This window comes from Lygodium microphyllum, chromosome 17 (genome assembly GCF_053477565.2).
Source record: "Lygodium microphyllum isolate KBCC chromosome 17, Lygodium_microphyllum_v1.1.10, whole genome shotgun sequence".
Lineage (NCBI taxonomy): Eukaryota > Viridiplantae > Streptophyta > Polypodiopsida > Schizaeales > Lygodiaceae > Lygodium > Lygodium microphyllum.
Genome location: NC_141151.1, coordinates 13,950,825 through 13,968,473, shown reverse-complemented (window position 1 = coordinate 13,968,473; position 17,649 = coordinate 13,950,825). Strand labels below are relative to the sequence as shown.

The 17,649-nt window shown below is 39.4% G+C and overlaps 1 protein-coding gene across 2 annotated transcripts; it reads right to left on the bottom strand.

The window, feature by feature from the left end:
- Positions 1 to 7,268: 7,268 nt before the first annotated feature.
- On the bottom strand, positions 7,269 to 12,365 carry LOC148021585 (lysine histidine transporter 2-like). Of its 2 annotated transcripts, XM_087697012.1 has the most exons (8): positions 12,057 to 12,365; positions 10,556 to 10,755; positions 9,683 to 10,066; positions 8,648 to 9,038; positions 8,278 to 8,383; positions 7,997 to 8,088; positions 7,755 to 7,823; positions 7,270 to 7,603 (listed from the first exon to the last, which is right to left on the bottom strand). In XM_087697012.1, the coding sequence occupies exons 1-8, from the start codon at positions 12,135 to 12,137 to the stop codon at positions 7,505 to 7,507; spliced, it is 1,422 nt and encodes a 473-aa protein (XP_087553138.1). In that variant the 5' UTR covers positions 12,138 to 12,365; the 3' UTR covers positions 7,270 to 7,504. The 2 variants fall into 2 exon arrangements, with proteins under 2 accessions (XP_087553139.1, XP_087553138.1); XM_087697013.1 differs by lacking the exon at positions 10,556 to 10,755 and having other exon boundaries at positions 7,269 to 7,603.
- Positions 12,366 to 17,649: the final 5,284 nt, after the last annotated feature.

Genomic DNA, 17,649 nt, shown 5'->3' with positions numbered 1-17,649 from the left:
GAGTATGCGACATCAGCATGCTCGCCTGGATGGCGTTTTGTAACACCTTGCCATTCGAGCGGAACAACCCTACCTACATGGCATACCCTCGAAGGGTAGGGGTGGATTTTGATGCCACCCTACACGGGTGGTACGACTTCCCTATTATTTATAACTCCACTGTAGTATCCTTCAAGCATGTCCTTCTCTTTACCGCCGAAAGCCTAGATGAGTTTATGACGTGCTTTCTTGTGGATTTCTCCTCATGTCCTGACCCCGCTTTCGTAACAACTTGTAATTATCTTAGGTTACTTAGGCTACTCCTTAAGCAGGACCCAACTCCACAAGAGCGCGGCCTACCTCCCCTATTCTTTGACCCTAACGCCATAGACAACTACGCCATGGCTCGTCTTATGATGAGGGCCAGTCTCCTTCCCTCTTTTTGCCTAGCCCTCCTAGAAGATATGAACGACATCCAATTCACTAGGTGCAATCACCCTTTCCTCTCCACCACTTCTCTTCATGTCCGCATGAATCTGAAAGATTACATGCAAAGTCGCCAGTTTTTGAGCAAATCTATCTGACCCCCTTCCCCTCCTCATTCCGATAAAGACAATTAGGCCTGGTTATCATTTCAAAAAAAAAAAAGTGCACCACAGTCACTGCACCTAGGGTCTTCCCTAGCCCCCTCCCCACTTCACACTTAGGGCGCATCAAGGGCGGGACTTTCAGACCTGTCACCCTAAGACTTGCACCGCACCTCCAACAACGCACGAACTGGGTCCTCAAGTGTGGGACTTTACCAAGGGTTTGCCCAAGGTTAGACCCATCTCCCAGTTCCACTGCTATGGCCACCACACACTACACAGAGAGACAGACACACCCCTTACAGAGTGCACAACTTTTCTTGCAGGTTATGTTCGAGTTTTGATAAATGGCTACTCTGCTGAAGAGGATCACCCACGACATCCTTTAATGACCAAAACTTTTTTCCATGTGTCGGTGTCCAGCCATCTGCCTCTGCTGATGGCTACCATGATTGAACCAAGTCAAGATAGATCTGCCATTGGCATAGATCTTGGAACCTCATCTTCCAAAGATGCATGCCCAACGCCTCAAGATCTACGGATCGCTTATTGATTCCACAAGCCTGAAGAATTTCAATGTAGAGTTGAAGACCTTCAGCTCAAAGACAAAGACCTTCAACTCAAAGACAAACACCTTCAAATCAAACACACAGATTTTCAATGTGAAGCAAATCATATCTTTGTCAAGACAGAGTTTGGGGGGGCTTGTCCAGAATAAATCCCTCCAATACCATTCTCCTAGGGGATTGCTTATTGCTTCAAGCGTTTCGGATGCTCAAGGGACGACCGGCTACATAACGGACCCCACAACTGTGCAAAAAATGCCGAGTATCTTCATGGAGACTAAAGCACACCGGAATCTCTCCTGGTCATCATCACTAAACTCCATCAACTCTCATTCACACAACCACCTTGGAAGCGGTGTCATCCACCCACCAGTTCCACTTTGCAGCACACCTAACTAGCCACTACTTCCCATCGCAGTGCCATGGGACTGGCACTTGGCTAGGAGGGGATAATGTTACCGTGTTTCCCGCAGCACAAAGGAGCGAAAAATGGAAAAAAGGAAATAGCAAAAAGGCGCGGGATAAAAGCAGAAAAAGACGCCTTGATCGGTAACCAGATCTTGAAAAATTTAAATGTTCGGGCACGACCCTCAAAAAGTCTCAGTGTCACCCCGAGGCAACAAAAGGGTAAAAGGCGCACCATTAAATATGGAAGCACTCCCGAATTCTTGTAAAAGAGCGCCAGGCTCGCTCCTGTGCAAATTGTATGCATTAATTGGGAATAGGATGAAATTAGAGTGGTGGGAAATGGGAAAAAGGGCCCGACCATGTAAAAAAGGGAAAAAGGGGATGACCGCCCAAAAGGGATTTAGGGATTTGTATATAAAGTTAAAAAGTGAATGAGAAGCTCATTCTTTGGTGTGTGGCAAAAAGAGTCTTCTTCTTCCTCTCTTCTTCTCTCCTTCTTGCTTGTGTGTGCTCTTGAGAGAGAGAGTGTGAGAGTGTGAGGGAGTGAGTGTGTGTGGGAGTGAGGGATCAAGAGGGTGAAGCTCTTCACCATCTCCTCTCCTATTCTCTTCTCTTCTCTTCTCTTGCGTGCGCGGCTATGGAGGATGGAGCTTGGAGATGGAGGAGGCTTGAGGATGCTTGAGCTAGCATTAAGAATCGTGGAGCTACCGGAGTGCAAGAGAGAGAAGGGTACTCGATCAAGTATCAAGGTAAGCTCACTACACTCGTAGGATCGACGGCGCGTCGGCTAGGTGAGAGATAGCCAATAGAGCTTGCTTGGAACGCTTGAAACAATAAGCGGTCGGTGGGTCTTGGCGGTTGAGCGAAGGCTCCCACAATGTGGAGTCAAGACAAGATCCCAAGATACTGAAGATAGAAGCATCCACAACGACTACCCCTATAACACTATTGTCGCCTACGAATTATGATGATTATGTCAAAGAACTCATTTCACAACTAGAGAGAGAAAATGAGGAAAAGAATATGGTTGTTGTCGAGCTAGAAGTGGAGAAAGACACACTAGTGGCCTTCGAGCTCGAGAGAACCCGCCAACTGGCCTGTTATAAAATAGAAATAAGTGAGCTAAAGGTGAAGCTCATGGCTAAGGAGGAGCAAGAGGAAAGCTGTCAAAATAGGCTTGAATATGAGAATCAAGAGAGTTGGTGGGACTTCAAAGGAAGTACAAGCTCCTCATCCTACAACAAGAAGAGCTACAAGGACATATAAAAAGAGTCCAAAATTCCATGGAGAAGTTCACAACTAGAGAAGAAGAGAGGGCCCAAAGATATTAGGAGAACATGGAAAATTTGGAGAAGAGAGTGGTCATAGAACTAGAAGAGAAAAAGAGACTAGAAAGATAAATCAAGGAACGAGCAGAGAATAAGGGCCTTAGCTCAAAGGCATAATGAAAGCTTGGAAGAGATGAAAAGAAGAGCAAATGAATGGGTGGGTGGGAGTGAAAGAATAAGGGCAGAGAATAATGGCCTTAGCTCAAAGGCATAATGAAAGCTTGGAAGAGATGAAAAGAAGAGCAAATGAATGGGTGGGTAGGAGTGAAAGAAGAGTAAGAGACCTAGCGAGCTAACTAGCCCTTACAGAAGGTGACAAGGTATTAGTAGAAAGGATGGCAGAGGCCACACAAATAAGCTTGGAAACCCAACAATGTTCCTTCCTTCAATACTCTCTTGGACACCACACAATCAAAAGAGGAGGAGGCCGTTGAGTCACTAAGGAGAAAAAGGGAGATCGCCCACAGGGCTCTAAGACACAGGCTGCACATCCAACCACAAGCAATAAGAACTAGCCAAAGCCCACATGATCAAAGAAGCTACTATAGGGTAGGCTTGACAATCCAAGAAGTGGACTCTCTAGGGCACCCAAGGAAGGAGAGCCATAAGAGCACAAGGGAGAGGAGATGCAAAGGATGATTGTAGAAGCAAGTCCAGGCTTTGAAATGGGGCCACAAGACGAGGAGTTAGTCCCACATCCTCCCTCTCCTCCATGACCAAAAGTACATCAAGAGATAAACACCATTGTGGAAAGGAAAGCAAAGATCAAAAGGAGGAGAATGAACATGCTAGACCAGGCATGAAGGAGGTTGAAGGCTCAACCAATAGTGGCCCCAAAAGTGCCCATCCCTCTAAGAGAAGACTATTTTCCAGTTGATTGGAATGCAAAACTCATAGTGTGGGAGTAGAAGGAGAACAGTCGTGAACTCTTTGACTTTAATTTCTGATTCCCCTCTACATTGAGTAGAGTTCTATCAACCAAGGTGGTGGAAGAGGTGATTAATGTAGGAAGAAGGCTAGGGAGACATGTGGATTGCCAAAAGAGAGAAGAATCCTACCTTCTGGGGAATAGAGGCTCTTGACTCCTGGGAGAACAAGGTCATGAAGGCACCCAAATAGTAAAGGGCTATGAGTGCCAGTCAAAGGAGAATCTGGGATAGCAACATGGACACCTAGATGTCATTTTGCAACACCCTACCCTTCAAGAGGAATAACCCCACTTACATGCCATATCCTAGAAGGGTAGGAGTGGACTTCAATCTAGACATCATGGCCAATATGACTTTCCAAAAATCTATAATGTTAATGCCACTAAGCCCGAGGAAGCACTCACCTTCTCTGAGCATGACTTGTATGCCTCTATTGACCATTTCCTCAATGAATTTAGCTCTTGCCCGGAACCAAAGATTTCCACACAACTTGTAATTACCTTAGGCTCCTTAGAGTATTATTAAGGCAAAACCCTACTCCGCAAGAATACCGCCTCTCGCCACTATTTTTTTATCTCAATGTTGGCATACATAGATGTGCAATGGCTAGGCTAATGATGCGCACTGCCCTCTTACCATCTTTTTGTGTAGCCCTCTTAGAAGAGGACATGAGCGATAGTCACTTCACTATCTGCAACCACCCATTTTTATCCACAACTCCCCTCAATGTTCGAATGATCCTAAAAGGATATGTGCATGGGAAAAGCTTTCTTAGTAAGTCCCTTAAACCCCCCACTTCTCCCTCTCATGACCATGACAATGAAGATTAGCTCCCTATTACAATTTATAATTTAAAAAAAAAGAGAAAAAAGAAGAAGAAAGATAGCAAAAGTGAGAGAAAAGAGAAAAAGAAAAGGACAAGAACAAGACAACAGAGAAGCAAATCACAAGAAAAAGCAAGAAACTCATGAGTGTCACAGTCACTGCACCTAGGGATCCTCAAGTTAGGTGCGTCTCGTGGCTTCGGTCGATTGGCTCCATCCCTAGCCCCTTAGCCCATTTTGATTCCCCACTTCACGCTTACGTCACATCAAGGGCAAGACATACCTAGGGAGGTCAACCTTACCTATGGTTAGACCTGTCTCCCTAAGCTACACCCACCGAACCTCCCTCATGCACCAACTGGGTCCTCAAGTGTGGGACAACACATGGCTTGACCTAGCTCCCAGTTCCACTAGCATGAGCATAATGCATCGCACAGTAAGGTACACACACCCCCTAGGCACTACACTTTTCTTCTCTTTGTAGATCCATTCAACCAGCGACATCAAAGGCCCTGCCATTCACTCGACATACCCATGGCCTCCACCATCACAATCAATTGACAAGCTTCTCTCCCATGACGATCAATTCCCACAAGGTCCCATCATCAACTCACATGGCCACCCTTCAAATCACCGAGCCCTCATAAAAAAAGACTCATAAGTGCCATGGGACTGGCACTTGACTAGGAGGGGGGTAATGTTAAACCCGATGCAAGACAAAAAACAAAATTTCAAAATATGGAATAATGTGAAAAAATGCATCCCGACAAACGAAAAAGAGAGAAAATGCCAAAAGCGCAAAAGATCAATAAATGCGCATTTTAAAATGCAAAGGCATCACCAAAATTTTGTAAAAGAGTTCCAGACTCCGTCCTGTTGTGCAAATTGTAAAATCTAGGCGAGCATAGGTGAAGGGATAAGGTAACTAGAAGGGAATAGGGAAAGAGAACCTTGGCAAGATGCTCAGTCATGTAAAAAAATGGGGTTGGGTGCCCGAGGGATTTAGGGCTTGTATATAAACTCAAAAGTGAATAAGAAGCTCATTCTTTGTGTGTGGCTAAAGTGGCTTCTTCTTCTTCTTCTCTTCTCTTCCCCCCTTCTTGCTTGTGTGTACTTGTATTGAGAGAGGGGGTGTGAGAGTGTGAGGGAGTGAGTGAGTGAGAGTGAGGCATTGGGGAGGATAAGCTCTCCATCTTCTCTTCTCTTGTCTCGTATGCAAGTATGGAGGATGGAGCTTGAGGGAGGAGGCTTGAGGTTGCTTGAGCTTGCATCTAGGATTGTGGAGGTACTGGAGTACTTGAGGGAGGAGGCCACTCATTTGGGCATCAAGGTAAGCTCACTACACCCTTGGGATCAAAAGTGCATCATCTAGTTGAGATATAGCCATTAGAGCTCATTTGAAACACTTGAACAATAAGTAGTCCGTGGGTCTTGGTGGGGTTGAGCATGAGTTCCCACTACATTAGCGGCCAATGAAATGCTTATAACATTGGCCTTCTGCCCCATGTCCTATGCTAGCTCGACCTACTATTCAAGAATGGTAGGCACACTTCTCCTCAATCTAGAGTTCCCGTATAACTAGTACCATCGAATGCAAATGCCTTATCATATGCATGCATACTCAATAGCATAGTGCATACATAACTACATCAGAGGAGAAATTTGGTAGGCTTGTTTTTGTCTCACAGTGATATCTATGCAGAGTATTATTTTACATAATTACAAACCTCCATTAGGTTATTCAATTGCTTAGATGATTTATTACATGATTGTGATTATAGTTGCTAGTAGTGTGTACTTTTAAAAAGACGATTATGTGATGATGGTATGTTAATTTTTTTAAAAGAATAATACAATGGCTATAAGACCTTGTATTGATGATTTCTTTGCTCTATGGCTTTCTAGGTTGATGATAGATTGAAACTGTTTTAGGATACCAAAAATTTAAAAATACTACACTTAGTATAAACAAGGATTGGTACTTGTTGATATAAGTGGATATACATCCTTAAGATTTAGTTTTTCTAGTGTCTTTGTAGGTGTGATCGGTATGACAATCATATCCCATGATGGTACCTACAATATGCATAAGAAGGCAAGGTTCTCACCTTCTTCTTTTGAATGGATGCAAGTAACAACTAGACCCTTCACCCACTCAGGCTTGGAAAGACTACTCCCAAAGGATTTCTTTTTGACAAAATTCACATTTTTGCATTTTCCCTATTGTACTTTTAAAGGAAAATTAGATTTGTGTACACTCTCAAAGTATAAATATACATATTTTATTTTAATAAATATCCTAAATTCAACATACATTTGTATTTTTTTAAAAGTTTTAAGGTAACCTCTTTGTGTGTGTGTGTGTGCGCGCGTGAGTGAAATTACTTAGTAGAATTTGAATACTTTATTAATTTTTAGTATTCTATATGTTTCATTTTTTGAAGGAAATAGTGATACAAAAACATACACAAATATGCAATGATAATATGTCTCATCCTCTTCATAGTGATCAAAATAGCATATTTTTTTTGATTTGATAATGCGTATAAGCATATGCTAAATATCCCTATAGGTACACATGGTTTTAATGAGTTTATTCAAAAACCTATAGAAAATATAATTATGAATTTTATGAAATTGTTTTGCACCAAAACATATAGAAATATGGCATAGTGCTTCAAATAATGAGAGTCTTATTGCACATGGATTCTTTTAGTGACATTTGAATAAGGGAAGACCAATCACACATTGTGACTGTTGGAGTTTCCACATGCAAAGTAATGAGGTCATTTTCATGTGTTTGAGTGATCATTCGGTATTTCTCATTTCTCTTTGTTCAAGAGTGGTTATTTTGACATAGAAATACAAAAGTAGACTTTGGGTCTATCCAAAGAAGTTGTAGCTTGATGCAGAAACAATAATGTCACGTAGTCCACCAATAGAAGAGACAACCATTAATAGTAGCCCTATGATGATACAAACCTGCCAAAATTGATCCCCATTATATACATTAGCTTTCACATCATTACTTTCTCAATATGCTTGATACATATCTGGGTTCATAATATGCTAGTACATAATGATAGAGCCAAAAGTTAGGCTTGGACTATGCATGCAAGCACTAATGACGTACCCAATTGGCAATCCAGGAAAGACTGAAAGGTTTTGGTTTGTAGATTGCAAGCCACATGATGCATGGCAACTGCAAATGCAAGATGTTGTATAATTACTTCTGCTGATTATTCAACTAAAATGTAAATTATTACTTGTGTTCTATGTAAATGTGGGGAGGGAATTTGTCAAAGGAAAATCATTTAATCAATGTGGGGTGGGGTTTTGCCAAAGGAAAATAATTTAATTGATCAGAAGACTTACAAAGTATGTTGTTGGAGCAAATGCAAATCCACCAAAAAATCCAAGCAATGCCCCAAAGAATGGGATACTCAGAGCAACAAAGCATGTAAATGCTAAACCAAAACATGTGGAGAAAACTTCTGGTTAATAATAGTGTGTTGAAGTTAATTAAGAAGGGAGAGAAAGTAACTTCTAGTCAATGATGGTGTGTTGAAGTAACTTGAGAGGGGAGAGAAAATAACTTCTAGTTAAATAGACCTCACTTTGTTGCCTTTTAGATATTAGAAAGAAACACCACTTACCAACATACGCAGAGCGTACAATCAAACGAAGGAGAATACCGGGAGGAAGATGAAGCTTCTTCACCAACATAGTCTCAAGCATATCAAACACCCCCATGGCATAGATCTGACAACACAAACTTTAAAATCAATATTGATAACACGAACCTGCAATTGACATCCCCATGTTAAATTGTCTTGATTCATTTTAACAACGGAAACCCGCATTTTACTATGGGTAGTTTGTGATCTTCAACAAAATGGGGAAGCATTGCATGGACAACCTTGTTAGGACTTTAACAGCTAATCCTTTTTATGTTTACTAAAACATGTGTCAAACATTTCCCATTAATATTTTCACTTTTGTTCACTAAAACAAATTGTATCCAACCTGATAGCTCCCAATAACATGAACTGCCACCATCAAGTTGGCAAGTGCAATAAGCCAAGTTGGGCGGTTCAAAGAAATAAGGACATTATCAGCAACAGAATTTCCAAAGGACCAATAACCAATGAGGGCAACTGGGAAGTAGCATATTGCAACAATTGCATAAGCCACTACCACTCCTCTCCACATGGGAATCTTTGATGGTTTCTCACGAGTAGATGGGATAGTTGCTTGAATCTCCAACACAACATTGTGCCCTGCATATGCAAATGCAACTTGCCCCAATGCATTGAATACTCCAAACACTTGATGTGCTGCAGACACGTCTAAGTAGTCATAAGAAGCACTTTCACTTCCTTTTGCAGCCGATGCAGTCCAAGCAATGGTTGAATAGCTGCAAAACATAAGGATAATATGATGATAGCTTGGACTATCTAATCAATCGATCAATAGCATAGTTTTACATAGACCATTTTGGTCACTATATAGTCCATGATAGAGTTTTACATAGATGATTTTGGGTAATTGTAAAGTCAATGATAGAGTTTCCCAATTATATCTACAATGTAGACCACCTTGAAATGTGGAGCACTTTTTAAAAAAACATTAATTAATTTGAGTTGAGGGATCTTACCTCTATATACGTGTGTATACATATAGATAGACACCATGTGTAGATGTATAGATAGACACATGCATACAAATCATAATAGATACCCATACATAAATACATAAGTATGCATACATGCAAATTGTAAATGCATACATGTGTATGCATGTTTGCATGTTTGCTAAGTATGAAATATGCATGCATCTATATATGGGTTCACCATTTTTTTTTCAAAAAAAGAAATGTATGTAATTAAAACAATATAAACAAAGGTTGCATCAAAACCCTCTAATGTAGTGTGCATCATTACCTTTGTGGCACAACAATATGTCTATTCTTGGTCATGTGTGGCAATGGTCACACTATATGAGTAGAGCATAGATAAATGTGTTTAGGAATTTAGAATCATATTTTCATCTCATTACTACCTTAGAGACATGACTGCTGCAGCTAGTGAAACTCCTGCAATTGAGTTGAAATTAGGAAGTTGTGCCAATACAAAGTGTACCGATGCAAAGATCATGATCCAAAATGTTTGTCGTATCTTGGGACATTTTGTACACACCAAATCATGAAACTTCATGAGAGATTTTCCTCCAGTCACCATATATACGATGTCCACACCAACTTGGACAATTAACTGTTGTGGCACTACTATCCAAAGGCCCAACTTTTCCCCAAAAGCATGTTGTCCAAGCTCATGATAACGATCAAATCGTTTCCCTGGGACCATCTCATGCATTTCAACCATTTGCCATAAGGTATACAATGTGATAACCCATGACAATATCAAGACAACGATTCCGGGACCCCTGCAAAAAATTGACTATATTCATTATTTATAAGTCAAGCATTATGTAAACTTGTTTCAATAAAAACATTAATTAATCTATTACATGATATTTTTTCTATTTTAGTAAAGTGAATAGCACATGATTGCACACACACATACATACATAATTACATCCGTGCAAATGTGTATTTATGCATGCATATACACCATCAAATTTTGGCTATTAATATAGGAAAGAAAGTCACATTGCACCATTGCATGGTAACTTGAATGGATGATGCCTTTGTTGGTGTGAGACATTGTAAATATGCTCATAATTATGTGCTCATATGTGTTAGAATGCATGTATGCTTGTAATTTTATATGTATGTAGTGTTGTGTTATGCACTCAATTAAAGCTCCTTAAATGTATGTATAGGTCCTTCAAATATATGTATGGTGTGCATATATCTATCTAGGTGTTATGTATTTATTTATAGCTCATTAAGATAAGTGTTTAGCTACTTACCAACCCAAGTAAATCATAGCACTTGGTAGGCTTAAAACACCAGCACCAACCATGGCCGTGACATTATGGAAGGTTGAGTACCACCACTTAGCATCACGTGACCCTGTTATTGGAAGCCAATCGTCTAGAACTGGATCAATTTCCTTTTTTCGGCCTTCAACATCAGTCATCATTGTCCTACTATTATTCATGTTTGAGTTCTGCGTGCAGTAGAAGTATCGTGGTGATTAACCTCGTAATTCCTAATGCAAAATTGAAATTCTCAACTCAACCATAATACTCTAATGCACATATTATTCTTCACTTGGGTGATTGACAAAACTTAAACCTTGTAGTTTTAGGAAACAGAGAATAATAATCCAAAGGAAGGTCTTACAAATGAGATTACATTTCACCTCAATTAGTGATTTGTTAAAATCCATCTTTTCTTTGTGAGGCCTTTAGAAGAAACCATTACATGTCGAGTGAAATTATGTTTTAGGTTTAGCACATTAAAGGCTAAAGCACTACATGATGAATGAATGATAGAAGGCAAGTAACATGGCAAATGATGTTTGCATCATGTCTACTGATTTTAATTTTGGGGCTGCTACATCAGTGCTAGCTTCTTCTTGCAATTTTGGGGTACAATCCATTTCCACCCCAATTTTTGTAGGCCCATCACTTGTCCAAAGGAGTTTGAGCCATAACATGCATGCCATTTTGGGTTAAATAAAAGTGTTAGACTTCTAGTTTCCTCTAATAAGTTGGGTAGGGGCAAAAGGATTGAGATGGATTGACTTGATTATTCAGGTGGCTAATAAGAAGGTCTTGATTATGCCCTCAAGGCTACCACCCTTCTATCTTGAGAGAGAGAGAGAGAGAGAGAGAGAGAGAGAGAGAGATTTTATTTTGGGAGATTTATGGACTGCCCCTTGCTTTGTGCATTTGGTTGAGGAGCTACTATATTTGGCATATCTGAAGTGGTAAAAAAATAAAAAGCTACTCAGCAATGAAAATGTTGACGTAGCGAGTGGCTTTAATTTCGATACTTATGATGGAGATTGGGATGGATGTGGCCAACGTTGTCCAGCATCTCAACCAACGACGTATGGACAAGGGTAGGCAAGCCTGTCCTTGAGACATTGATGCCTTGCAAGAAGCAAAAGACATGGATGTTGTTGCAATATTGATGTGTATCATGATCCAGTCCAAGCTCATGAATTGGGCAGGTAAGGAATATATTTCTGCAGGCAAGTCCCTCTCGGAGATATTGTCTCACTGTCGGAATATGAAGTATGCCTCTATATGGATAAGGTTAAGCTCATTGTCCGTGACCTCACTTTTTCTCTCTTGTTTAGTACAACTAATTGCTGTTTTCCACTGCTGATTAGACAGTATGAAAGACATAGCTCCAATACTTGATCAGATTCTAATTTAGCCCAAGACGGTCATAATGAACAGGGTTCGACTAACCCTCGTCAAATCCCTTTCTCTCGAGTGGTATAAGGAATGTCAGTACCTTGTTAGAGAGGGTGCCATTATCGCCTGCTGCTCCCGACATATGAGAGAGGGAGCCATTGTCGCCTGCTGCTCCCGACATATTGGATTATGGAAGGCCGCTGATTGAAGATACAAGGAGCTAACGGATCGGCCTCTGATATAGGAAGGCTGACAGCAAACGAAGATACCAGAGTGAGAGAGAGAGAGAGAGAGAGAGAGAGGAGACCGGAGGCGGCTTATGTAATCATGCAGTGGGCTCACTCTCTTTCTCTCTCGGAGATCAGTAATATCATGTGGGTCTTTTACGGCTGTGCGATCAAAATCTTGATTTGTGATAATATAGGCCAGGCTAAACGGAAGAAGGAGGAGAAGGCGGCCGACGTGAGCTTCGAGGTGTAATGATCAGACCCATAATTAAACGGGCTCGATAGATGTGGGCCCTTGAATTAATATTTAATATTCGCGAATCGCAAGACACCCGATCTCGCATCTTGTGCAGGCAGCCGCGCGCTTGGATTAACCGATCGGAGTGGAGACTTTGAGAGAGAGAGCGAGATTAATTATTAATCGATTGTCGAATTATCATGCGGCAGTAGGAATGTGAAGACAGGGATCCGGATTCGGACGGAGGAGGGCCGTCTTGAGCTTTCCGCTCTCATCCAACTCCTCATTCATTCATACATACATACATTCATTCATTCATATATATATATATATATATATTTATATATAATCTGCTCATTCATAGATCAGGATTCTTCTTCATATACACAACAGACGAGACACGACAGATTTGCACACTTCATCTAAATCCTCCCGGGCCTTACACGATCTTGAATCCACCCAAAGATCGAGGGCCGGAAGATATTCATTCATTCATTTATTAGTGGTTTTACCATAGATTGCTCTAAGAAATCTTCGAATATATGGAAAACCAAAAAATCTTTCAATGAATTATGAAAACATTCAAGAGGTATTTTTCAATGAATCATGAAACCATTCAAGAGGTAAAATGCATATATTCGAAGATTTCTATATTGAAATCCCCTTTGTTTTGAAGGTTTTCTTGCCTGCTATTTAGGCGCTAAGAGTTAAATTTCAAAATCTAAAAGTAGGACTGTACTAAACCTAGGTTTTCTTCCAAGCACTAAGATTCTCAAATATAAGTTCAACCTTTTCTTTTTCATTATACCTAAAATGGCCACAGATTTGGAATTTATTTAACACTAAACCTCAATTTTTTGTGTACACTAGATGAGCCACTTGATTATGAAAGAAGAAGAAGAAGAAGAAGAAGGGGAGAGAAAAACAAACACACAAAGAGAGAGAGAGAGAGAGAGAGAGAGAGAGAGAGAGAGTGTGTGTGTGTACGCGCGCACACGCGTGCACGTGCACATGCACACATGTGCGCATGTGTATGCGCACAACACACTCATGTGTCAATGTGAACATGAGTTATGACCCTCAAAGGATGGTGGCATCCACAAGAAGCGCATTTATCAAGAGCATCACTAGAGAAGGGACGAGTATATGCATCCAATGCATGAGGTGAATGAAATGACAACAAAAGGGATATGTGCAGCCTTTATACAGAAATAATTGGATAGTAAAGTGGTTCCAATCAAGCTTTGAATTGAAGCCCATTTTGGACATCATGGCCATTTTAGGTATCAAATGACACTTGCATTTGAGGCAAGGTATCAAAGGTGAAGTCCAAAACATATTATGAGGCGTACACAAGTATGCGTAATAATATGTGCTCAAATTGTCTACATGCTGAAAATCTTGCATAATATTTAAAACTTTAAATATCAAAATCCTTGATTGTTGGCTATATTACCTAAGAACTTTTAATGTTTTTAATTTATCCATATTATAAACATATGTATATTGTACAAGCGATTGGATTTATATAACACAAAGTCAAAATTTGCCACTTCAACACTCTAGGAAAGTGCCTAAAGCATTTGTAGATTTTTTCTTGAAGCCCAATGTTATGTGTCAAACTCAAAGCCTTGTCCCAATTACCTTATTAAGTGCTTAATAACAAACTAACATTTTACTACACCAACCGTATTTTACAACATAGCCACTTGGTGACTTCTCCAAACAACCGTTGCACAACAAAACTCTCAACTTGGTGTATGGACTAAAAGAGGACACTTGGGTCAAGTTTGAATTCTTTTCCAAATGATAATGACTTTGAGATAGATGAATATATCAAAAGGGATAACCTAGACATTTATCCACTATTATCTCACCTTTGGTCACCACTTCCAAGGTGTGTTCTAATATTCTCAATTTGCCTCCCTTCTAAACCCTCTTCCCCTAAAAAGGATTGTTTGTCCACTAAAGACTGCCTTTAAGACATGTAGCAAATAAAGGCTCATTTTCCTTCCTTCTCTTTAGGACAAGACTTATTGATCTAACATTTCACATACCTCCAATCAAGCTACTCATATTTGGGTGTTACACGACTAGCTCCAATTACTAATGACACAAACTAATCCACCACCCTCAGTTAGTTGCTTTCAGTGACTTCTTAGCGTGTAGTCGTAATTTTCAATACCCTTAATGCCATCAATATAATTTAACATATAATTGCAAATACAAAACCTACAAAGGAATGAATATTAGGTAGACCTAAGTTAGATGTTGCCTTAAACATAATCATATGTTTGGAGTTTGGACTAGGCTTTTAGCCCTTGGTTAAGACTCAAAATGACAAGGCATGGGATGACATATTGGTTATACAAATTTCTAATGAACTTGCAAAATTATGGATTAGTCTACACATCACTTTTTGTATATGTTTTTAGATTACATTGTTCCACCATTCTCTTTGTGGTGTCATTACTCTCGATCACCTTGTAGGTTTCTCAATATTTGAATTTTCAATTTACCAAAGCTCCAATGCCACTGTTTAAGTCAAATACATGTTGTTGTTCCATGTTGTTGCATGTTATTTTTGTTTATTGAAAAGTTACTTATATACAATTGAAAATATTATTTTTATTTATATATACCCAAATTATTACATGTTGAATAGTTGGATGAAAATTTTTACAAATAAAGGTGTGAATGACATATAATAGGCCTCTCGAGATCCAATAGTGGATGATGCTAAAATTCTTGTGGAGATTGGCTAAAGTTTTGAGGATTCCTCTTGCCTCAAAATGCTTTTAATAGAAAATATAATTTTTGTCTTTTCAGGTTGTAGACTAACGAGACATGGCCTTGACAACATTGTTATTTGTAATAGCCACATCAATCATCACATAGGCTTTGGCTAGATTTTGGGATATAGTATCAAGTTGGACAAAGAATTGTGTCACTATTAGCTGTATTTCCTTTGTTAGTGCTTCAATGATTCTACAAATTGAGTGTTAAGTTTAATTTGACTTTTGCTAGTGCTACGGACTTAAATTTTGACTACATACTCATCTGATGGGAGTTTTGATGCATTACTTTCAAATAATCAAATTTTTCTATTTCAATTTATCTATTCTATATTCTTTTAAGTACTATTCTTCCTTGGTTGTTGTAGAATTAGCACTACTAATCTTGAGGTTAGGTCCACATGGGATAGTGTGCTACAATTTGTAGGCATGGAAGCTTTGGTTGTCATTGATGGAGCTAATAAATAACAAAACAAGGATTGTTGCTATTGTGAACCCTTGGTCATGGATTTGGAAGTTGTACTGGTTTTTCCAATAAGCTTTAAGCAATAGGTGAGGACTATTGCTACTCTAAATACATGGTTGATAGTCCTTTGTACTTATATCTCGTTGCAAGCTTTATAGGAATGAACTTGTTTGAGATTGCCATTAAGCGAGGTTTGGACTCATTTTTGGGCCTTGTAAGAAATTCCACCTCATCTTAGAAAGAGGTAATTCAATAATCAATAAAAATGGCTAAAAATTCAAAATTTTCAAGATTTTTTCTTTTTTTCCAAAATACACAAATTAGCCCGTAGCCTTTAAGTTCTTAATTAGCCTTAATTAAGAGTTTAGAGGCCAGTTCTTAGAATTAAGTGCCTAATGCTCAAAACTTGATGGCTCATATTTAAATTGATTGGAATTAATGCAATAGTCTCTTTTTATCAAAAGATGAGCGAAAAGACTATGTTGTCATGCCGCTACGTGCACACCGTGTTAAAAAATCTAGAGTGTGGCTTCCTTTTAGATTTAGATAGCCAATGTCACTTTAAGCATTAGTATTAGTGTCCATAGTTCAAAATATTAGATTTTTTTGGACAAGTTTTTAGTCAATTTTTTATATTCTAGATATTATCTCTTGTAAAAATCCATAAAACTATAGATAACTTCTAGATTAGGAGGACATGTAAAAGAAAGCATGTAGCTTTCAACCAATTTGAGAGGATTTTATGTAAAAAAAGAGATTAGCGAAATCGTGCGACGTGCGATCGTTGTTTTTAGGCAACGAACAACACTTCGAAAGTGGGAGATGAAGAAGGAGTGATATGACAGGATTTTGGCCAGGTGTCCTGGTATTTAACCCCCCTTTCAGAGCCATTGGAAGCATCAGATTGGTGATTTGAGCAGCATAGAGGAATGTATTATTTTGTACATGTTTTTGTTTATTAGAGTTATATTTTCTCATAATGCTGAAAGAAACTGACAGGCTTCATCTTTGTTAGTATTCTTCTATATTTCCCAATTCTTTTTTGGAGTATTCTTCTACATCTTCAATCTCTTCGATTCCCTTCTCTTCCATCTACTCCTCTCCTTGAATCTACCTACACCCTACTGTCTCTTATCTTCAAGAACTTGGCTTGAAACCTTCAACCCTTCTCTTATCTCTACCATCTCCGAAGTCTAAGCTCTTGAGCCCCCATACATTCTTCTCTTGCCAAACCCTTGTGGTGACCTTCAACCCTACGCACTGAGACAACGTGAAGCCTTGAGTTGCGCCCGCCACATTACGTTTGGATGATTTCCATGTATTCTCCCTCATTAAAAAAAAAAAACATCACAAACATCACAAACAAGGACGGATGAAGTTGAATCAACATCACAAATGGAGATCTTTAGGGTGGAATCAACAGGGATAGCTAGGGCAGAATCAACATCACGAATGGAGATGGCTAGGGTGGAATCAACATCACAAAGGGAGACTGCGGTGTTTGAATGGAGATGGCTGGGGGGATCAACATCACAAAGGGAGACGGTGGTGTTCAAATCATCATGAAAGAGATACAAGAGAGAGGCATATCAGCTCTATGTCGAGCTTGATCGTGAAGTATGAGCTATTAAGTAAGAAAAACAAACCATGTATTATGTCTTCTACATCCAGAGAACTTTATAGGTTGCAAGGAAAGAGGAATATAGATCTATGGACTGATGGAAAATTGTATCCAAAATATCATTTGCATAACTCCGTGCCTTCATTCAGGGATATTATATCCTTAGTAAGCTTCGTTTTGGAAATGGTTATAATGGCCTCTTAGGATACACTCAACATTTGGATGCCATTAGAAATGTACACAGGTTAGAAAGAGATTTGTTAGAGAAGGAGAATGCTTCTTTGAGGCAAACATTCAAGCAATGTAAGCACAAATTACTGCAGAACAAGGAGACTATTTTAGAGAT